The sequence below is a fragment of the Scyliorhinus torazame genome, chromosome 8 (assembly GCF_047496885.1).
Source record: "Scyliorhinus torazame isolate Kashiwa2021f chromosome 8, sScyTor2.1, whole genome shotgun sequence".
Lineage (NCBI taxonomy): Eukaryota > Metazoa > Chordata > Chondrichthyes > Carcharhiniformes > Scyliorhinidae > Scyliorhinus > Scyliorhinus torazame.
In genome coordinates, this window is record NC_092714.1 from 175897425 (window position 1) to 175921430 (window position 24006).

General features: G+C 47.8%; 1 protein-coding gene across 6 annotated transcripts in view; it reads right to left on the bottom strand.

Moving 5' to 3' along the window:
* vapb (VAMP (vesicle-associated membrane protein)-associated protein B and C) overlaps window positions 1-24006 on the bottom strand; it is a 184665-nt gene that overhangs the window by 143928 nt on the left and 16731 nt on the right. For 3 of the 6 annotated variants that reach the window (XM_072514545.1, XM_072514540.1, XM_072514539.1), the window contains exons 1-2: window positions 11417-11448; window positions 7384-7517 (exon numbers count right to left, since the gene is read on the bottom strand). The exons of 2 other annotated variants lie outside the window; for them this stretch is intronic. In XM_072514545.1, the coding sequence (XP_072370646.1) occupies window positions 7384-7517; window positions 11417-11433 (151 nt within the window). In that variant the 5' untranslated portion in view covers window positions 11434-11448. Of the gene's footprint in view, window positions 1-7383; window positions 7518-11416; window positions 11449-24006 lie in introns of those variants that run through there. One more of the 6 variants, XM_072514543.1, reaches the window with a different exon arrangement.

Genomic DNA, 24006 nt, shown 5'->3' on the forward strand with positions numbered 1-24006 from the left:
TCCCAAGTCAATGCACGCTACAAGATAGAAGCTCCTAGTTGCTACCCTGTAAACAGCTCAACCCAGCAGCCTCAGAACCAAGCAACGGCCATTGTTCCTCTGACTGAGTGGGCGCCCAAAGCTAAGTATAGGCTTTAGCAATAGAGGTAGTTTAGTTCGTAGAGTTTATGCATGAGTAGATTTGACTGTGTGTAAATAAATGAGCATTGCTTTTGAACTTACTAACTGGTGTATCGAGTCATCGATCAGTATTCGGTTCTGAACCTTGTGGCGGTGTCGAAAGATACCTGGCGACTCTTGAGCAAACGTGATTAAATAGAGCCAAATTAAGAGCCAACCAAAGTTAGCAACAGACTAAAAGAGTATTTTTCAAAGTGTCAGGAAGTGACTAGTTGGGGGTCTCACAGGGAGAGCTGCTTGGGCCCAGCTATTCACAACATAGATCAATGATTTTAACGAGGAAACAAAATATAATGTTTCCAAGTTTATTGACAACACAAAACTTGGTGGGACTGTGAGTGGTAAGGAAGATGTTAACAGGCTTCAGGGTGATTTCGACAAGCTGAGTGAGTGAGTGAACAAATACATGGCAGACACAGTATAATGTGGATAAATGTGAAGTTACCCACTTCGGATGGAGAAACAGATGGCAGAGTATTATTTAAATAGTGATAGACTGGGAAATGTTGATGTACAAAGGGAGCTGGGTGTCCATGTACTAGTCACTGGAAGCAAGCATGCAGGTGCAGCAAGCACTTAGGAAGGCAAATGTTATGCTGGCCTTCTTTGCAAGGGGACATAAAGTATAGAAGCAAGGATGTCTCACTGCGGCTGTACAGTGCCTTGGTGAGACCACACCTGGATTATGTGCCGTTTTGGTCCCCTTGCCTAAGAAAGGATATACTTGCCAAAGAGGGAGTGCAGCAACGACTCACCGTCTGATTCCTGGGATGGCAGGTTTGTCACATGAGGAGATTGGGTTGACTGGGCCTGTACAAACCGGAATTTAGAAGAATGACAGGGGATCTAATTGAAACATATAAAATTCTGACATGGCTAGACAGGCTGGAAACAAGGATGTTGTTTCCTCTGACTGGGGGGTCTAGAACAAGGGGGCAGTCTCAGGATATGGGGTTGGCCAGATAGGACTGAGGTGAGAAGGAACATCTTCACTCAGAGGGTGATGAACTTGTGGAATTCTCTACCAAAGAAGGCTGTGGAGGTCAAATCACTGAATATATTTAAGAAGGAACTAGATATGTTTTCTAGACCCCAAGGGCATCAAGGAGCCTGGGGAGATGGCATATGGCATTGAGATGGATGATCAGCCATGATCATATTGATTGGTGGAGCAGGCTCAAAGAGCTGAATGATCTATTTCTGCTCCTATTTTTTATGTTTCTACATTTCCTCAACATCGATCCTAGGCCCATGAAGTCTCATGTCAACGGGTCAAACATTGGCAAGGAAACCATCTGACTACCATATACCACCCCACCTCAGCAGATGAATCAATACTCCTTCAAGTTGAACGTCACTTGGAGGCAGCACGGAGGGTAGCAGGTACTCTGGGTGGGGGACTTCAATGTCAATCATCAAGAGGGGTTTGGGAGCATCACTACAGAACAAGCTGGCCGAGTCCCAAGGGAAATGGCTGCTGGACTACCAACAAGAGGGAAAAACCTATTTGATCTCATCCTCATCAACCTGCCTGGCACAGATGTGCTTGTCCATGACAGTGTCGGTAGGAGTGACCATTGCACAATGCTTGTGGAGACAAAGAGCCATTTTCACATTGAGGATACCCTCCATTGTGTGCGGCGCTACCATCGTGCAAAACAGGACAGATTTCAAACAGATCCATCAACTCAAATCTGGGTATCCATGAAGGGCCATCGGTTCACCCACGTCGATACTACGGCCAAGAAAGCACAACAGCACCTATCCTTCCTCAGGAAACTAAGGAAATTCAGCAAGACCACATTTGACTCTTAACAATTTTTACAGATGCACCATAGAAAGCATCCTATACGGCTGAATCACAACTTGGTATGGCAACTGGTTGGCCCAAGGCTGTAAGAAACCACAGAGTGGTGAACACAGCCCAGTCCATCACACAATCCCACCTCTCATCCATTGACTGTCTACACCTCCCGCTGCCTTGGGAAAGCAGGCAGCATAATCAAAGATTCCTCCCACCCGGGTTATTCTGTCTTCCAACCTCTTCCATCAGGCAGGAGATACAAAAATCTGAGAACACGCGCTAACAGATTCAAAAACAGCTTCTTCCCCACTGTTATCGACTTCTGAATGACTCTCTTATGGACTGAACTGATCTCTCCACGCGTCTTCTCTACTGTAGTACTACAATCTGTATGCTTCACCCGATGTCCATATCTAAGTATTTACTTTGTGTATTTATTGAATGTCCTATGTTTTTCATGTATGGAATGATCTGTCTGGACTTTACGCAGAACAATACTTTTCACTGTACCTTTATACACGCGACAATAAAACCAAATCCAAATGAACAATCGGTAACCTCATGGCCCAGCATTTCCCTCACTCTCCCATTACCACCAAGCCAGGAGATCAACCCTAGTTCAATGAAAAGTACAGGAGGGCATGCCAGGAGCAGCACCTGGTATACCTAAAAATGAGGTGGCAACCTGGTGAAGCTACAACACAGGACTACTGGCGTGCCAAACAGCGAAAGCAGCAAGCAAATAGAGCCAAGTGATCCCACAGTCAACAGATCAGATCAAAGCTCTGCAGCCCTGTCACATTCAGTCATGAATGGTGGTGGACAATTTAACTACTCACTGGAGGAGGCTCCACAAGTATCTCCATCCTCAATGATGGAGGAGCCATGCACAATGCAAGAGATAAGGCTGAAGCATCTACAACAATCTACAGCCAGAAGTGTCGAGTGGATGATCCAGCTCAACCTCCTCCAGAGATCCCCAGCATTACAGATGTCAGTCTTCGGCCAACTCAATTCACCTCACGTGATATCAAGAAATGACTGAAGGCGATGGGCTCTGACAATAATCCGGCAATAGTACTGAAGACTTGTGCTCCAGAACTTGCCACACCCTGAGTCAAGCTGTTCCAGTACAGCTGCAACACTGGCATCTACCCAGCAATGTGGAAACTTACCCAGATATGTCTTGTACACAGTAAGCAGGACAAATCCAACCCAGCTAATTACCGTCCCATCAGCCTACTCTCAATTATCAACAATGTGATGGAAGAGGTCCATCAACAGTACTATCAAGCTGCACTTACTCATCAACAACCTGTTTACTAACGCTCAGTTTGGGTTCCGCCAGGGCCACTTAGCTCCTGACCTCATTACAGCCTTGGTTCAAACAAAAAAGCTGAACTCCAGGAGGTGAGGAGAGGGTGACTGCTGTTGACATCAAGGCAATATTTGACCGAATGTGGCAGTAAGGAGCCCTAGCAAAACTGGAGTTAATGAATATAGAGAAATTCTCCACTGATTGGAATCATACCTAGCACAAAGGAAGATAGTTGTGGTTGTTGAAGGCCATCTCAATTCCATGGTTGAACCATTTTCAACTGCTTCATCAATGACCTTCCTTCCATCATAAGGTCAGCGGGATGGTCACTGATGATTGCACAATGTTCAGCACCATTCACGACTCCTCAGACACTGAAGCAGTTCATATACATATGCAGTAAAAGCAGGGCAATATCCAGGCTTAGGCTGACAAGAGGCAAGTAACATTCACACCATACAAGCGCTGGGCAATGGCCATCTTCAACAAGAGATTATCTAACCATCACCTTTTAACATTCAATGGCATTACCATTGCAGAATCCCCCACTATCAACATCCTTGGGTTACCATTGGCCAGGGACTGAACTGAACTAGCCATATAAATACTGTGGCTACAAGAGGTCACAGGCTGTGAATTCTATGGTGCATAATTCTTCTCCTGACTCCACAAAGCCTGTCCACCATCTACAAGGCAAAAGTCAGGATGGTGATGGAATATTCTCCATTTGCCTGGATGAGTGCAACTCCAATAACAAGGAGCTCAACACCACCCAGGACAAAGCAGCCCCATTGATTGGCACCCCAGCAACAAACAGTCACACCTTCCACAACCGACACACAAGTGGCAGCCGTGTGTACCATCTACAAGATGCACTGCAGGAACTCAGCAAGGCTCCTTAGACAGCATCTTCCAAACCAACAACAACTTTTCAAACCCACCACCATCATCTCGAAGGACAGGGGCAGCAGACACATGGGAACACCACAGCAAGTTTCCCTCCAAGCCACTCACCATCCTGACTTGGAAATATATCGCCATTCACTTACTGTCACTGTGTCAAAACCCTGGAACTCCCTCCCTGTCAGCACTGTGTGCACCTACACCTAAGGGACTGCTAAAAATCAAGAAGGAAGCTCACTATCACCTTTTCAAGTGCAACTGGATATGGCCTATAATCACTGGCCTAAGCCAGTGACACCCACATCCCATGAATGAATAAAATAATTTGGAATGGTCATTAAAACTGTGGCGATGTGCATCACTGTAAATACTCAAGGGGTTAATGTAAATACATGTAGACTAGCTTGACACTAGAGAGAGCACCAGAGACATCACACACACACACTCACCAATAGATCAGTTAGATAGGACACGACCAATGGACATTCACGATACACACAGGTGACACGACCACAGGAGGGCATTACACCAACCCACACATAAAAGGATACCACACACATGATCTGCCTCTTTCCAGTGGAGACAGTCAGAGAGGACAGACACAGGGTTGATTCAATATCACTCCCACCACATGGATTGTAGCAAACTGGTTAGTCAGTCTGGATAGCTATAGTAGGATTAGCAGTAGTGTCGAACCCGAGTAATAGAAGTGTAAATAGTTTAATAAACGTGTTGAAGTTATCTCCACGTCTGAACCTTCCTTTGTCAAGTGCATCACAAGGAAGCCACTTATGCTACACCTAGAGCATAACAAGACAAAAACAGCGTGCATTTCATTAACATAATCACACTTGCTTAGAATGTCTACTGTGGTCCCTTTGTTGGCCTTGCAAATGCATCTGTTTGGTATGACCCGGAGGTCTCGCAACTCCGCCAATCACACTGCATGTGAAAATCAGACGGGTTATTCAGTATTCCACAATATGCACTAGATCCGCTAGGTACACTTTCAAGCACTCAGCATTTTCATTTGTCGCTGGTTTCTGGCAAGATAGTTGTGAATAGGAGCTGACTGGCACCAAACATGTAGTGAATCATGTGTACTCTGAAAGTAAAGAACTACATGTCACATCAAATGGGAAGCGGTATTACTGTGTTTGAACTCCTCTATACAATGATCCCTCACCTTTATAAATGCGAGTTGAATCTGCACGTTCTCCCCGTGTCTGCTTGGGTTTCCTCCGGGTGCTCCGGTTTCTTCCCACAAGTCCCGAAAGACGTGCTGTTAGGTAGTTTGGACATTCTGAATTCTCCCTCAGTGTACCCGAACAGGCGCCGGAATGTGGCGACCAGGGACATTTCACAGTAACTTCATTGCAGTGTTAATGTAAGCCTACTTGTGATGATAAACATTATTTATAATTGCGGTGGAAACTGCTTGAAGGCCTCAGAAATCTCTGTCGCCCTTAAAGCCCACAACTGCAGCCACCCAGCAAGGAGGTCTCGCAAGTGCCCCTCCTCCATATACCAGTGATCAGAACCTTGCTGGATGAGAAAATCACCTATCCCACAATTTTTAAAATACAAAGAGCTATACCATGATTATTAAATAGCGAGAGACTGGGAAATGTTGGTAGACTGAGGAATTTGGGTGGCCTTGTCTACAGGAAGTCAGTATGTTGAGAAAGTTCTTAGTAAAGAAAATGACAAATTAGCCATTATTACAAAAGGGATTGGGGTACAGGAATCTTTTTTTTCCATTTTTAAAAAAATATAAATTTAGAGTACCCAATTATTTTTCTTTCTCCAAATTTAGAGTACCCAATTATTTTTTTTTACACTAAGGGGCAATTTAGCATGGCCAATCCACCTAACCTGCACATCTTTGGGTTACATAGAACATAGAACAGTACAGCACAGTACAGGCCCTTCGGCCCACGATGTTGTGCCGACCATTTATCCTAATCTAAGATCAACCTAACCTGCACCCCTTCAATTTACTGCTGTCCATGTGCCTGTCTAAGAGTCGCTTAAATGTCCCTAATGACTGACTCTACCACCTCTGCTGGCAGTGCATTCCATGAACCTACCACTCTCTGTATAAAGAGGCTACCCCTGACATCTCCCCTGTACCTTTCTCCAATCACCTTAAAATTATGTCCCCTCGTGACAGCTATATCCACCCTGGGGAAAAGTCTCTGGCTATCCACTCGATCCATGCCTCTCATCACCTTGTACACCTCTATCAAATCGTCTCTCTTCCTTCTTCGTTCCAGTGAGAAAAGCCCTAGCACCCGCAACCTTTCTTCATAAGACATGCCCTCCAGTCCAGGCAGCATCCTGGTGAATCTCCTCTGCACCCTCTCCAAAGCATCCACATTCTTCCTATAATGAGGTGACCAGAACTGGACACAATATTCCAAGTGTGGTCTAACCAGGGTTTTATAAAGCTGCAGCAAAACCTCGCGGCTCATAAACTCAATCCCCCCCCGTTAATTAAAGCCATCACACCATACGCCTTCTTAACAACCCTATCAACCTGGGTGACAACTTTGAAGGATCTATGTACATGGACCCCAAGATTCCTCTGTTCCTCCACACTTCCAAGAACCCTGCCTTTAACCCTGTATTCAGCATTCAAATTTGATCTTACAAAATGAATCACCACATTTATCTAGGTTGAACTCCATCCGCCAGCTCTGCATCCTGTCGATGTCTTGTGGTAACCTGCAACAGCCCTCAACACTATCTATAACTCCACCAACCTTCGTGTCATCGGCAAACTTACTAACCCACCCTTCCACTTCCTCATCCAAGTCATTTATAAAAACCACAAAGAGCAGAGGTCCCAGAACATATTCCTGCGGGACACCACTGGTCACCGACCTTCAGGCGGAATACTTTCCATCCACTACAACTTGCTGTCTTCTTTCGGCCAGCCAGTTCTGTATCCAGACAGCCAAATTTCCCTGTATCACATGCCCCCTAACTTTCTGAATGAGCCTATCATGGGAAACCTTATCAAATGCCTTACTGAAATCCATATACACCACATCAACTGCCCGACCTTCATCAATGTGTCCCATCACATGCTCAAAGAATTCAATGAGGCTTGTGAGGCATAACCTGCCCCTCACAGAGCCATGCTGAGTATCTTTAAATAAACAGTATCACTTACTTATCACACGGATTATCAGAGACTCGCTGGCTGTGAAAGTAATCCACATCCCAGGCACATCCCTTTCGTAGAGGCAGCTGTAATTTCCTCCGCTATTGCCGCTTATATTACCGAGAGTAAAAATAACAGCGATCCTGTTGGGATTGAGCACATGCACTTTAGTGGCATTTGAATCTTTCATCAATTTGAATCGACCCTCTACGTAACCATTCGGAACTGTGCATGTGATTCTGATAGAACTTCCTGCCACGTGTGCTGGAATGTCCGGATCCTGGGAGATGATGGGCCTCTCCGATACATCTGGGTTGGGGTGAAACCCACACAGACACGGGGAGAATGTGCAAACCCAACACGGATTGTGACCCATGGCCGGGATTCGAACCCAGGTCCTCAGCGCCATGGTCCCAGTGCTAACCACTGCGCCATGTGGCGCCCCTGGGTACAAGAATCTTACTGTACATACATAGTACCCGAGTAGTGGGCACAGTTTTGGTCACCTTACCATTGAAGGATACAGTTGCCTTGAGGGAGTGCAATGAAGGCTCACTAGATTTGATTCCTAGGATGAGGGGATTGTCTTTGGAGTAGAGACAAGGGAGATTGGGCATAAATACCCGAGAGTTTAGAAGAATGCAGTGATCCCATTGAAACTTATAAAATTGGTAAGAGATTTGATGGTGTAGCTGCTGGGAGGATGTTTCTCCCTGACGGAGTAATCTAGAACAACAAGTCACAGTTTCGGGATAAGGGATCGACCAGTTAGGACTGAGATGAGGAGAAATCTCATCATTCAAAGGACTGTGAATCTTTTTACCCCAGAATTTGCTACCCCAGAGAGCTCTGGATCCTCAATCATGGATTTGACATGGCTTGTGGATGCTGAGGGAATTGAGGGATATGGGGAATGTGTGGGAAGGTGTAGCTGAGGGAGGAAATTAATCAACAGGGTTGTCCCTGCTTCTATTTCTTATGTTATGTTCTCAGTTTAATGGATGACCTTCTACACAAGAGAAAATCATTTTAACACTGTTTTTTTTGAAAATTATCAATAAAGGACTTCCGGTGGCTGCCATGGAGTGAGTGATCGCATATTTGGTGGCTCCCACTCGAGGTGGACTTTTTCAGTCTTTCCCGCCCGAACTGTGTGGCGTTTGAGGGCAAATGAAAATCGCTTATTGTCACAAGTAGGCTTCAAATCAAGTTACCGTGAAAAGCCCCTAGTTGCCACATTCCGGCGCCTGTTCAGGGAGGCTGGTACGGGAATTGAACCGTGCTGCTGACCTGCCTTGGTTTGCTTTCAAAGCCAGCGAATTAGCCCTGTGCTAAACCAGCCCCCAGGGAATATAATACTCCTCTGGTGGGGCTGGTGTATGAATTAGAGAACTAGAGTGCCACGAGGAAGAGAGGATTTGGAGCAGGAAAGTTTTTGTGGTGACACAGGTGAAGATGACGGAGTGCAAGGGAGCAGCGCTGCCCTCCTAGTGGTCGATGGAGCAGTTGGTGGAGGTCCTAAATGGTAAATTCCAGCAGCAGAGGAAAGAGGCTTTAGAGGATTTGGCCACGGTGGTGGAGCCGCTTAGGATGGCAATCTAGCTGGTGGAGCAGAGACAGGAGGCTCAGGCCTGGTGGTCCAGAAGACGGAGGAGTCGATGGTGGAGCACGAGGATCGGCTGACCTCGCTGGAGGCGGAGATGGGGATGGTGATGAGCAGCCAAAAGAGGCTGAGAGAAAAGCTGGAGGACCTTGAGAGCCACTCCAGGAGGCATAATTTGAGCATCGTTGGGATGCGCGAAGACATCAAAGGTGCGGAGGCCGGCATGTTTGCGGCATGTTGGAGAAGCTGATGGGGAAGGGGGCCTTTGACCCACTCTTCGAGATGCATCGGGTGCACAGGGCGCTAAGGAGGCAGCAGGTGGGGAAGTTGGTGAGGATGAGCGGGTGAGGGCTGCCATTCAGGGTTATGTGGAGTTGAATGACACGGGAGGTCATGGCAGCCACGCTGTGGGAGGCACTTAAGGCAGTAGTTAGGGGTGAATTTATTTTGATCCGTCGCATAGGGAGAGGGCAAGGAGATTCTGAGGGTGGATCGGAGGTACTCGATGGCGCTAGAGGAGGATTTGTTGGAGAGGCAGAGTTCCAGATGAAGTTTGGTTTAGTGCCAACGGAGAAGATGGAAGCAGGCAGCGCCAAGTGAGATTGGTAGGGTGAGGGACGAGTTGGGAATTGAGGGATTGAGCGGGGATGCTGAGCACAGAGTTTTGCTGTATGCGGATGATCTGTTGTTATACATCTCAGACCCATTGGGCAGCACTGAGAGGATTATGGAGATCTTGAGGGCATTTGGCCGGTTTTCATGGTGCACATTGAACATGAGAAAGACCGAGGTGTGCCCAATCAATGTAAGAGGGCAGGAGAGGCGGTTAGGGGAGTTGCCGTTCTGGATGGTGGGGGCGGGTCTTCGGTACCTGGGAATGCAGGTAGCGTGGAGCTGGGCAGAGTTACACAAATTGAACTTGGCATGACTGGTGGAGGGTATGAAGGCAGATTTCAAGAGGTGGGATGGGTTGCCAGTGTCATTGGCTGAGTGCGTGCAGACGTTTAAAATCACGGTGTTGCCCAGGTTCTTGTTCGTCTTCCAGAACCTCACTCATCTTTGTTCCCAAGTCCTTTTACAGGAAGGTGAACGGGATAACTTCAGGGTTTGTGTGGGTGGGGATGAGCCCGCAGGTGAGGAGGATGCTCCTGGAGAGAGGGTGGGGGCTGGAGTTGGAGTTTGATGAATTATTATTGGGCAAATATCAAAATGGTGAGGAAATGGCCGGTGTAGGAACAGTCAGATGGAGGCGGCATCCTGTAGGAAAATGAATTTGAGGGCACAGTTGTTGCCGCCCCTTCCATTCTCGAGGGCCAGATATTCTGTGAGCCCACTGGTGGTTCCGGCATCACGGGTGTGGGGCCAGCATTTTGGGTTGGATGGAATGATGTTGTGGGCGCCGATATGTGTCAATCATAGGTTTGTTTCAGCGGGGCTAGATGAGAGGTTCCGAGAGTGGTAGAAATAGAGTACTTTACGACTTGCTCATAGGGGGCAAAAAATTTTGCAGGGTTGGAGGAAACATACGAGTTGCCAAAAGGGAATGGTTTTAGGTACCTGCAGGTGAGGGATTTCGTGAGGTCAGAGGTGCCGTCCTTCCCAGGAATGCCGGCTCAGGTGTTGCAGGACAGGTTGTTGTCGGAGCATAATTTAGGGGAGGGAGAGTCTCAGATATCTATAGTGGATTGATGGAGAGGGAGGGTGATCCGGTGGAGGGGATAAGCGCAAATGGGAGGAAGAGTTGGGAGGGGAGGTTCGGGTCGGGACGTGGGTTGAGGCCTTGCAGAGGGTGAACCCAGCCTTGTCGTGTGATTGATTGATATTTATCGTCACATGTATCGAAGAACAGTGAAAAGTATTTTTCTGCGGCCAAGGTAACGTACACAGTACATACATAGTAGACAAAAGAATAATCAACAGAGTACATTGACAAATGGTACATCAACAAATAGTGATTGGTTACAGTGCGAAACTAGGGCCAAATAAGCAATACATGAGCAAGAGCAGCATAGAGCGTCGTGAATAGTCTTCTTACAGGTGTGTAAGGTTGAGCCTCATCCAGTTTAAGGTGGTGCATAGGGCTCACATGGGGGGGCTGGTGTGGTGGGAGTGTTGGTATCGGGGGAGGGTGGGGATTTATGTTTTCTGTTTATGTTTTGGTCTTCTGATATTTTCAAGTATATATGTAAAAAGCCTTGAATAAAAATATTGAAAAAAAAGAAAATGTTAAATTAAACTTCCTGAAATAAGGAGTTTACCAAGCTCTGAAAATTCAAATCAAAACATCACATGCTGCATCAACACAGGCCACAACCAAAGGCTTCAGTGGTAAACAACACATCAGGAACTGCAATCAGAATCGTCATTTTGAAGCTTTTTGTTTGCAGGTTGGAATATGACATGACGTAAACCCAGCCCAGTATTAACCCTGATCATCACCTGTTTGTACACTGCATCCCAAGCAAGATCCCAGCAAAATGCCCTGCTGTGCAGGACTCCGGGCATTTCCTCAGCAGCACAAATAAAAACAGCATGTGCTCAAATTATTCAGTCGGAAGGTGCTGTCTGTGATGCAGTGTTACCACTGCACCATGGCAACACTGCCAGTTCCAACTTGTGAGGAAGAATTAAGTTAACATTGCAAATTGTTCCATTCACCGGTAACCAGCAAGTGTTACAGAGCTCAAAATGTTCTCTCCAGTAACAACGAAAGTTCACAAGGACAAAGTCTAGAATTATATATACTGTTGCTAACGTGCCCAACACCCATCTCAAACCAATACACCAAAACAAATTGACTGGTTAACGTTAACAATTTGTGGAAACTAATAGGTGGGAGACGTCTTGGCGCCGGAGGTCACCAAGCCAGCTGGGTGAGCTAGTTCACGGAAGCACAGTGGGGAGTGTGTATATGCTTAGTTCATTAGATGGGTTGGGATTTAGAGCAGTGTTGTTTGGGGGGGGGGGGGGGTGGGTCTGCTGACGTGGGAGGGACTTTGATGGAAGGTCACTGAGAGGGTCGCGGGTGGGGGCTGCTGCGGGGCGGGCCGGAGGAGGTGCGGCGCATGAGCTAGAGGCGGGCCCAAGAAAGGGGATGGCTGACCGGCGGGTGGGGCACTTTGCCCCCCAACTGGAATGTTCGGGGGCTAAATGGGCCGGTAAAGAGGGCACGTGTGCTTGCGCACCTGAGGAGTCTGAAGGCGGTCGTGGTGATGCTGCAGGAGACACATCTTAAAGTAGTGGATCAGGTCAGGTTGAGGAAAGGTTGGGTTAGTCAGGTTTTCCACTTGGGCTGGATTCAAAGACAAGAGGGGCTGCGATTCTGATTAACAAGCGGGTGGCATTTGAGGTGGGGAGGATAGTCTCGGATGTGGGAGGTCGATATATCATGGTTAGTGGCAAGCTGCAGGGTATGAAGGTAGTGCTGGTCAACGTATACATGCCAAATTGGGACGATGGGGATTTTATAAAGAGGGTGCTGGGGAAGATTCCGGACCTGGATTCGCACAGGCTGATTATGGGTGGGGATTTCAACAGAGTTATTGATCCAGGCCTAGGCCGGTCATGCTCGAGAACGGGCAAGGTGCCAGCAATGGCAAAGGAGCTGAAAGAGTTCATGGAGCAGATGGGGGGGGTGGATCCATGGAGGTTTAGGCAGCCGAGGGCCAAGGAATTTTCTTTTTTCTCCCATGTACACAAGGTGCACTCCCGGATAGATTTCTTTGTTGTGGGTAGGGCTCTGTTGGCCGGGGTGGTGGACACAGGGTATTCGGCGATTACGATCTCGGACCATGCCCGCACTGGGTGGACCTGCAGGTCCGTAAGGATAACAAACAGCGCCCACAATGGAGGTTGGATGTAGGGCTGTTGGCGGACGATGCGGTGTGCGAGAGGCTGAGGAAGTGCATGCTGAACTACCTGCAGGTAAACAATACGGGGGAGGTCTCAGCAGCGGTGGTCTGGGAAGCGCTGAAGGCAGTGGTGAGCGGAGAGCTGATCTCGATCCAGGCTCACAGGGACAGGATGGATAGGGCAGAAACGGACCGGCTGGTAAAGGAGATTCTACGAGCTAATAGGGGGTATGCGGAGGCTCCAGAGGTAGGGCTTTTAAGGGAACGCCGGAGGCTGCAGGCGGAATTTGGTTTGTTAACCACCAGGAGGGCAGTGGAACAGCTCAGAAAGGTGAAGGGGGCGATTTATGAGCACGGGGAGAAGGCCAGCAGGATGCTTGCAAAGCAGCTCAGAAAGAGGCAGCTAGGGAAAGTGGTGGACGGAGATGGGAACTTAGTTGGGGACTCGGCGGGGGTGAGCAAGACCTTTCGGGACTTTTATAGCAGGTTGTACAGGTCGGAACCCCCTGCAGGGCCGGAGGGGATGAGGCAGTTTTTGGATGGGCTGACTTTCCCGAAAGTGGATGGGGTTCTGGTAGCAGGGCTGGGGGACCAGACTGGGTTGGAGGAGATAGTGGAGGGCTTCAAGGCCATGCAGCCGGGTGCCGGATGGGTACCCAGTCGAGTTCTATAAAAAGTTCTCCGGAATATTGGGGCCGGTGCTGATGAAGGTCTTTAACGAGGCCAAGGAAAGAGGGGTTCTGTCACAGGCCATGATCTCGCACATTTTGAAAAGGGACATGGACCCGGAGCTGTGTGGTTCATATAGGCCGATTTCCTTGCTGAACGTAGATGCCAAGCTTCTGGCCAAAAATCTAGGATTGAGGACTGTGTACCGGACGTTATAGGGGAGGATCAGACAGGGTTCGTTAAGGGTAGACAGCTGGTGGCCAATGTAAGAAGGCTGCTAAACGTGATCAAAATGCCCCCGGAAGGTAGGGAAGTTGAAGTGGTGGCTGCGATGGACACGGAAAAAGTCTTCGACCGGGTTGAGTGGGATTACTTATGGGAGGTGCTGGAGCGGTTCGGGTCTGGAAGGGGCTTTGTTGATTGGGTTAGGTTGCTGTACCCGGCTCCGGTTGCTAGTGTACGGACAAACAGGACGACCTCGGACTATTTCAGGCTACACCGGGGGATGAGACAGGGATGTCCCCTCTCACCACTGCTGTTTGCGATGGCGATAAGAGCCGCTGGCAATTGCTCTGAGGGCCTCAAGGGGCTGGAAGGGGTTGGTCCGGGGGGGGGTGGGGGCACAGAGTCTCGCTATATGCGGATGACTTACTGTTGTATGTCTCAGACCCAATGGCGGGAATGGAAGAAATTATGGGTATTTTAGGAAGATTCGGCCAGTTTTCGAGGTATAAGCTTAATATGGGGAAGAGCAAATTGTTTGTGGTTCAGGCGAGAGGTCAGGAGAGGTGACTGGGGGGAACTGCCGTTCAGAGTGGTAGGGGACAGTTTAAGGTACCTGGGTATCCAAGTGGCGAGGGATTGGGATAGGCTACATAAATTGAACTTGGCCCGGTTGGTGGACCAGATGAAGGGGATTTCCGGAGATGGGATGCGCACCCGCTTCTCTGGCGGGTAGGGTGCAGTCGGTAAAAATGAAGGTCCTCCCGAGATTCCTATTCGTCTTTCAATGTCTCCCCATCTTCATCCCACGGTCCTTTTTTAAGCGGATCAATAAGATTATTGTGGGTTTTGTGTGGGGGGGCAAGCCCCCGCGGGTGAAGAGGGCAATGCTCGAGCGGAGTCGGGGGGATGGAGGGCGGGCACTGCCAAATTTCAGCAATTATTACTGGGCGGCTAATATAGCCATGGTGAGGAGGTGGCTGGTGAGCCGGCGTGGGTGCGCATGGAGGCGGCTTCTTGTAAGGACACAAGTCTGGCGGCGTTGGTAACGGCGCCCCTGCCGTTCCCGCCGGCGCGGTACTCCACTAGTCCAGTGGTGGTGGCGGCCCTGAGAGTCTGGGGGCAGTGCAGGAGACATGTGGGAGCAGAGGGGGCATCGGTGTGGTCCCCAATCTGCGATAACCATCGGTTTGCCCTGGGGAAGATGGACGGGGGATTCAGAATTTGGCAGAGAGCGGGGATTGAGAGGATGGGGGATTTGTTCTTGGAAGGAAGCTTCCAGAGTATGAGGGCGCTGGAGGAGAAGTTTGCATTGTCTGGGGGAAATGAATTCCGATATTTACAGATACGGGACTTTCTGTGGAAGCAGGTACCAACCTTCCCACTCCTGCCGCTAAGGGGGATTCAGGATAGCGTGGTCTCTAGAGGATGGATAGGAGAGGGGAGCGTCTCGGACATATATAAAGAGCTTATGGGTTCGGAGGAGATGCAGACCGAGGTGCTGAAGCTAAAGTGAGAGGAGGAGCTGGGGGGAGAGATAGAGGAGGGCCTCTGGGCAGACGCGTTAGGAAGGATCAATGCTACCGCAACATGTGCCAGTCTCAGCCTGATCCAATTTAAGGTTGTTCACCGGGCTCACATGACAGTGGCCCGGATGAGTAGATTCTTTGAGGTGGAGGAAAGGTGTGCGAAGTGTGCGGGGGGGCCAGTGAACCATGTCCACATGTTCTGGGCATGCCCAACGCTGAGGGGATTTTGGCAGGGGTTTGCTGATGCCATGTCCACAGTATTAAATAGGAGGGTGACAATGAGTCCGGAGGTGGCGATTTTGGGGTATCGCAGGACCCAGGAATCCAGGAGGAGAAAGAGGCGGACGTTTTGGCCTTTGCCTGGTAACCCAGAGGTGCATATTGCTGCCATGGAGGAACTCAAAGCCCCCGAAATCGGAGACCTGGCTAATATAGCCATGGCTGGCTTCCTCTGCCTGGAGAAACTTAAGTTTGCCATGAGAGGGTCTCTGCTGGGGTTTGCCCGGAGGTGGCAACCATTCGTCGACTTCCTGGCAGAGAATTAATCGCCAGCAAGGGGGGGGGCCTGCTTCTACAGGCCATGCAGGAGGGCTTTTTAGCTCTGGAGTGTGATAATTTGGAGCCGCTCCAGAAGTCGATGGACCGATTGGAAAAAAGGCTGGATGATCAGGCTGAGAAGCTCCAGAAGCTGGAGAAGACGGTGGAGGAGCAGGCAGACTTTCAAACGGTGGTGGACATGGAGATTCGGAGGCTGAGGGATCAGCAAAAAATGTTCCTGGAAAGTCTGGAGGACCTGGACAACAGATCTCGCCAGCGGAATGTAAGAATCGTTGGCCTCCCGGAGGGGGCTGAGGGCTGGATGCTGCCGCGTATGTGGAGAGTATGTTTCAGAAGCTGCAGGGGAACGAGGTGTTCCCTCGCCCGCCGGTGGTGGACAGGGCACACAGAGTGCAGGTGAGGCAGCCGCAACGAGGGTGTCCCTCACGAGCGATAGTGGTCCGGTTCCACAGGTACCTGGATAAGGAGCGGGTTCTGCAATGGGCCAAGAGGACACAAAGCTGTACCTGGGACAATAGCACCCTGTGTGTTTACCAAGACCTGATCACTGAGGTGGCCAGGAGGAGGGGAGGCTACAGGCAGGTGAAGGAGATTTTGTACAAGAGAAAGGTGAAATTCGAGCTGCTTTTTCCGGTGCGATTGTGGGTTACGTGTGAGAGCCAGCACCACTATTTCGTAGAACCCGAGGAGGTGATGGACTTTGTTAAGAAGCAAGGGCTGGCTCTGAGCTGGGGACTCTTGGAGTCTTGGTCGAACTTTTAAGTCTATTTTGTTTCTCTATCGCTTTGAGAGATGCCTGCATGCTTGGGTCTGTTCTTTTCGTTTTTTCGACCTTTTTAGGTTGATGTATTTTGGTTGCAATGTGTTTTTCTTGTTCTTTTTCGTAGTTTCCCTAAATGTTTCTTTTTTGGGGTCTCTTGTTTTGTTGGAGATTTGGTAGGGGAAATTTTTTTTTTAAATAGTTAAAAAGGTGTGGTTATGAAGAGGGTTTCGGGAGAATTTTTTGCAATCTTTTTCTGTGTGTGGAGGGGGAAGGGCTGAGAGTGCCTGGTACTTCGTATCTCTATCTGTTTGATCTAAATTGAACTATTGTAGTCTTTGACTTGTATAGAGTATATGTTTAAGCAGGGCTGGTTTGGGGAAGTGGTATGGATGGGCCGGGGGGAGGGGAACCAGGGAACAATGGGTGAGAGACGCGCTGGCGCCGAAGCGGGGAGCCACCAGGCTAGCTGGGTGGGCTAGTCAACGGAAGCCAGGTGGGGGGGTTCATACAGTTAGACTAGAGCAGGGGTTAGGTGGTAGGATGGTGTTTGTGGGGGGGGGGGGGGGGGGGGGGGGGGGGGGGGGGGAGTTGATCTGCTGACGAGGATGGAAACTGGACATGGCAACATTGAGGAGGTCATGGGTGGAGCCAGCCAGGAGGCTGGCCAGAGCGACACATAGCTGGGGGGCTGGCCAAGGAAAGTGGATGGCTGATCGGCAAAGGGGGGAGGGGACGAAGTGCCCCCCCCAACCAGGCTGATCACCTGGAATGTTAGAGGGCTAAATGGGCCAGTGAAGAGGTCACGTGTGTTCGCGCATTTGTGGATTCTGAAGGCAGACGTAGTCATGCTGCAGGAGACACACCTGAAAGTGGCAGACCAGGTTAGTTTGAGGAAGGGCTGGATTAGTCAGGTCTTTCATTCGGGGCTCGACACTAAGACTAGGGGGGTTGCGATCCTGATTAATAAAAGGGTTCAATTTGAGGCGGAGTTTACAGTTGCAGATGGAGACGGCAGATTTGTTATGGTTAGGGGTAAGATCGAAGGGGTGAGAATGTCTTGGTCAGTGTGTATGCCCCTAATGGGACGATGTGGATTTCATAAGGAGGTTGCTAGGGAAGATCCCCGACTTGGACTCACGCAAACTGATCATGGGTGGGGACTTTAACACATTCCTGGACCCGAGCCTGGATCGGTCGTCTTCAAAAACGGGCAGGTTGCCAGCGATGGCAAAGGAACTGAGAGGGTTCATAGAGCAAATGGAGGGAGCTCATCCGTGGAGATTTAGCCGGCCGTCGGCGAGGGAGTTTTCGTACTACTCCCACGTCCATAAGGTGTATTCCCGAATTGATTTCTTTGTCATGAGTAGGGACTTGCTAGTCGGGATGGTGGGACAGAATATTCGACAATTACCATATCGGACCATGCTCCGCACTGGATAGACTTACGGATTTGTAAGGATAGCTTCCAGCGCCCACAATGAATGTTGGAAGTTGGATTGCTTGCGGACGAGGCGGTGTGTGAGAGACTCAGGAAATGCATGCAGAATTACCTGCAGGTAAATGATACCGGAGAAGTCTCAGCAGCAGTGCTCTGGGAGGCACTGAAGGCAGTGGTGAGAGGGGAGCTGATCTCAATCCGGGCCCGTAGGGACAGGACAGACAAAGCAGAAACAGACCGTCTGGTTCAGGAAATTTTACGGACGGACAGGAGCTACGCGGAGTCCCCGAGGCCAGAGTTACTCAGGAAACAACAAGAGGCTGCAGGCCGAGTTCGGATGCTGACTACAGGCAAGGCTCTAGAGCAGCTTAGAAAGGCAAAATGCGTGATATATGAGCATGGAGAGAAGGCCAGCAGAATGCTCGTGCAACACCTAAGGAAGGGAGAAGCGGCTAGGGAGATAGGAAGAGTAGCGGATGGGGAGGGGAATCTGGTGGGTGACCCGGCAGGGCTGAACAAAGTGTTTATGGACTTTTATAGTAAGCTATACACTTCGGAACCCCCCCCAGGGGACTGGAGGGATGAGATGATTCCTGGACGGACTGACCTTCCCAAGAGTGGGTAGGGGGTTGGTAGATAGACTGGGGCCCTGGTTGGAATCGAAGAGGTACTGGGGGGCCTGAAGGTCATGCAGTCGGGTAAAGCACTGGGGCCGGATGGGTATCCGGTGGAGTTTTACAAAAAGTTTGCTGAGATAGTGGGGCCAGTGCTGGTCAGAGTTTTTAACGAGGCAAGAGAGAGAGGGGTCCTACCCCCGATGATGTCGCAGGCCACTATTTCGCTTATTCTGAAACGGGATAAAGACCCGGAGGCCTGTGGGTCTTATAGGCCGATCTCTTTGATCAACGCAGACGCTAAGTTACTGGCCAAGATCTTGGCGACTAGAATTGAGGACTGCGTACCGGACGTAATTGCGGAGGACCAAACTGGGTTCGTCAAGGGTAGGCAACTGGCGGCTAAAAAGAAGGCTGCTTAATGTGAACATGATGCCCCCGGAGAGCAGGGAGGCAGAGATAGTGATAGCTATGGATGCGGAAAAGGCTTTCGACCGGGTCGAGTGGGACTATCTGTGGGAGGTGCTGGGAAGGTTTGGGTTCGGGGAGGGGTTCATTGACTGGGTTAGGCTGTTATACCAGGCCCCAGAGGTTAGTGTAAGGACGAACAGGACAACATCAGATTACTTCAGACTACACCACGGGACAAGACAGGGTTGCCCTCTCTCCCCACTGCTGTTCGCGCTGGCCATAGAGCCACTGGCAATTGCTCTGAGAGCTTCAAAGGGCTGGTCCGGGGGGAGAGTGGAACATAAAGTCTCGTTATACGCGGATGACCTGTTGTTATACGTAGCGAACCCAATGGCGGGGTAGGGGTTTAGGCAGGTCCTTGCGAGAATGGAGTCCTGGTTTGCACTATGTGTTATTTGCTTTTCCTTTTGTACGGTACTATACAATGTCATTATTTTATATGCCAAAAATACCTCAATAAAATTGTTTATTAAAAGAAAATGCCAAAGAAATACCTCAATAAAACGTCTATTAAAAAAAAATGTTGACAACAATGTGGAAACTTTGTTAGGCAAATGCAACTGCTAATTAGTGCATGTGTAATAGTCATGAGTCCACTTCAAAAAGGAATGTATTTGTGTAGCAACTTTCACAACATCAGGACATCTCAAACTGAAGTTCTTTTTGAAGTGTTGTCACTGTTGTAAAGGAGGAAACACAGCAACCACTTTGCACACAGCCAACTCCTCCCACTAATGGCAATATGATAATTACCAGATAACTTGTTTTTTGCGATGCTGATTGAGGGATAAATATTGACCAGCGCACCTGAGAGAACTCCCCTGCTCTTCTTTTGAACAGTACAAGATATTTTACATCCGCCTGAAGTCTCACCCAAAAGTCTGCCACTTTAGATAAACATTTAAAACATTCTTTGCCACTATTTGGAGGGGGGCTTGGAGCTCTCACAGGGTTATGGTCAACATCACCAAAGCAAATCAAAATGACATTACTCTTTGTAGAACATTTCAGAATTAGCATGTCCAAAATAAGCTACTGCCATTTGGGACATCCTGAGTTCATGAAACAGATAGATTAGACAGCGCCAGGCACCCACACCATGATCAGAACCCAGTAACCATGACTGTAAAATCATACCTTCAACGAGTACAGAATTGTTGTAATGAACCATCTGATCAAAAAGCCGAGTGGTATTCACTATTTGAATTCACACATGAAGAATAGTCCCTCAATAGTAGGGAACAGTTGGCAGGAATAGAACAATTTGTTAACAAGAGCTCATACGTACAGGAAATTAAGGGGAAACAGTCATTTTAAAAATGACCGGGTGAACTGGAGAAGAAATGATACATGAAATATGAAGTGCAAAAATGCATACTCTTGGGAGACAAAAATAACAATGCTGCATTCATTGCCCTTCCTTCATGCTAGGTGCATGGAGAAGCTTGTATTTCTGTGACCTAATTGGAGCAGGAACTAAATTTAACTCCCAAAATGATTATAGAAGCTCTTGCATCTGAACTGAACCAAGTAGCCCTGCGACTGAATTCAGTTCAAAACCTCATTTTGTTTTATCCAAGAGTAAATCATCAGTTCATAGAATTATACAGCACAGGTGGCAGCCATTTGGTCCATTGTCTTTCTGCTGGCTCTCGGAAAGTGCTTTTCAATTCATCTGACTGCTCTTTCCCTGTAATCCTGCAAATTTGTAAATTGTAACCAATTCCTTTTTGAAGGTTTACTATTGGATCCGCTTCCACTTCAAGCAGTACATTCTAGATTGTAATTCACGAGGAAATTCTAACTTCTCTTGTTCTTTCATTTTCCTGAAAAGTTTCAGCTGATCAGAGATTTTGTTTAAACCAATATCAGTGGGAGATGTTCAAAGTACTTGTAATACAGAACCAGTTTATATGCCCACGGTGAAAGAACTCTTCTTCCCAAACTAAATAACCATGGACAACGAAAGAGATAATAACATAAAACTAAAGGAAAAAGACTAGAAAAATGCAAAAAGTAAACAGATCCTAGCAAATGGGAGCAACGCAAAGAACAACAAAGGGTGACAAACAGTTAAGAGTTATAAAAAGAGAGTATGGAAATAAACTTGCAAGAGACATCAACAGAAACAGTAACATAGTGAGAACGTAACTGGACCATTAACAAGAGGCCTGGACTAATACAGCATAGACACGAGTTCAAATCTGGCCACAGCAGCTAGGCGGGAATCAAATGTTAGTCTCAGCAATAGTGACCATGAAACCACTGGATTGTTATAAAGACCCATCTGGTTCACTGAGGTCCTTCAGTGGTGGAAATCTACTGTCTTTACTCAGTCTGATCTACGTGTAACTCCAGGCCCACAGCAATGTGGTTGACTTTTGACTGCCCCTGAAATGGCAACTACTGAGAGTGCAATTACGTCACATAGATTGCAGCAATTCAGGAAGATGGTTCACCACCTTCCCAAGGGAAATCAGGGGTTGCCAACAAATGCTGGCCTTCAACAAGCGACACAATTTTTTAACAATTATATGAGGAAAAAAGGTGGTCAGAAGTAATCAGGGCCCCTTGAAAACTAATAGCAGTGATATTGTCAATGAAAAAGGGAAATGGCAGACATGTTGCTTCAGTATCTACAATAGAGGAAGAGGTCAGAATGCCAAACATCCCATGGAAACTAGTATTGAATGAGGGACAGGGATTCACCAAAATCAATGTGAGCAAAACAACAGTAATGAAGAAAATAATGGTACTAAAGAGTGACAAATGCCCCAGTACTGGATGGTTTCCATCCAGGATTCTCAGGGAAATAGGTGAAAACACCTCAATCTAGAAACCGTTGATTTAGATGGGAAAATTGTGCATTTCACTTCACTATAAGACAAACCAGAGGGGAAGACCAGTTAGCCCAACATCTGCTGTCAGGAAATTGTTTTGAGTCTATAATTAAGGACAGAGTGCCAAAACACAAAGATTTTTCAGTTGATCAGAAAGCCAGCATGGATTTATAAAGTGCAAAAGGATAGATTCTGCCTGATGAACCTTTCTGAATGTTTGGATACGGTAACTGACGTCCGCGGGCAAGGGAGTGTCTATGGATGTTTGTTACGTGAACTTCCAGGAAATATTTGCTGAAGTCCCTTGTAAGAAATTGTTAGCCAAATATGATACCCATGTATTTGGAGGCAAATTATTGACCTAGATAGGAAATTGACTGCAGGAGACACAGATTAGGGATAATGGGCAGTAAAAAGCATTGGAGCTTCAACTATTCATTGTATGTATTAACGACTCAGATGAGGGGATAGGAGGCACATATTATTCAAGATAAAAATATTGCATTTAATACGTTAAAAAATTCTTTAAATATAATGGCTCACATTGTGCAATGGTAAACAATAGCTAAACTGTCCACCGAAAGTAGTGTCTGACATCCGCACATTAGTTGATTCATTGCAATCCAGAAGCTACTGTCAGTGATTCTATGTTTCTCCAAAGCGTGCACTGTTGAGACACTCCCAGACAGTAATAAATGGAAAACCTTCTGGATTGATGGAAATTTTACTCTCATGCTGTCAGTCTGGTTGTAAAAACCCTTGAAAAAGTTGTGCCTTATTCAGAGTCACAGAATTGTTACAACGCAGGAGGCCATGGCAACGTCATATCGAAATGAGATAAAGCCAGGTTTTGAAACTTTCAAATTACTGTTGAAGTGCTTCACTGGGTTTCAAACTGCTGCAAACTATTTTTTTTTTATTTCAATTCACCATCTGAACATTTAAACTAAAAGTCTTGGGTTTGCCGTGGGTGAATACTTTGTGGCTGGTTACTTACCTCCTTTCTGACACATTGCTGTTACACATCAAAACTTGGTGCCAGATTTAAGCTGGTGTCTGAAAAGAAAGTACACCTCCGAGACGATTAGATACTTGTGGCTGCTTTCTGCAGGCCAACAGCGAGTGCAATTGCTTCACTGCTGACTGCAAAATGTGGACCACTGAACACTTGGGAAAGGAGAATAGATTAAGCAGCACACAGGATTTTGTAAAACAGATGCATGTATCACGGAAAGAAAAATGAAACACACACTACAATCAGTCCTCATTGTACACTCAGTAAATAGTTAAGAACACATAATTAATTCGAACATAGGCTCATAGGATACCAAATGGGCACCCTGCGGGAGTGATCTACCTATGCCAATGAGCCACGCAATCCAGCCCACAAAGCTCCAACAACACTTCTTACTCACTGGTCAGTCCTCGTTGAATCTCATAACTTGTTCTTAGCACTGTTGCCTCACTAAAGCAAGGTAGCAAGATGCATTACAATTGCCACTTTGAGGGATGCAGGTTAATGTGCAGAATTTTATGAGTAGTCCCTTGCACTGCCCCACGAAACCAAAAGCTAGGACTTTGCAGGACTTAGGAATGTGCGAGGGCTGCCATTTAAGGTTGGATGCACATGGCACTGCACAATGTGCCTGGAGATTTCTGCATCTTGCCATGTTTATTGTTTAACTAGCAGCTAGATGCGCTGCTGACATATATTAAACTTGATTTTCACTGTTCTCCTTTGGGTAGCTGGCAACAACTTTCAGATGATAGGTTGAGGGATCCATGGGTACATGTCAGATTTTCAGGGGTCATTCAGCGAAGTCTAAAAATCATTCTTTTTAAAAAATAAATTTAGAGCATCCAATTTTCTTTCTACAATTAAGGGGCAATTTAGCGTGGCCAATTCATCTACCCTGCACATCATTTTGGAATGTGGGGGTGAAACCCACGCAGACATAGGGGGAATGCGCAAACTCCACAAAGACAGTGACCCGGGATCGAATCCGGATCCTCGGCGCCGCGAGTGAAAATCATTCTAATACCCCTAAATCTCTCTCGACATAACTTCTGAGTC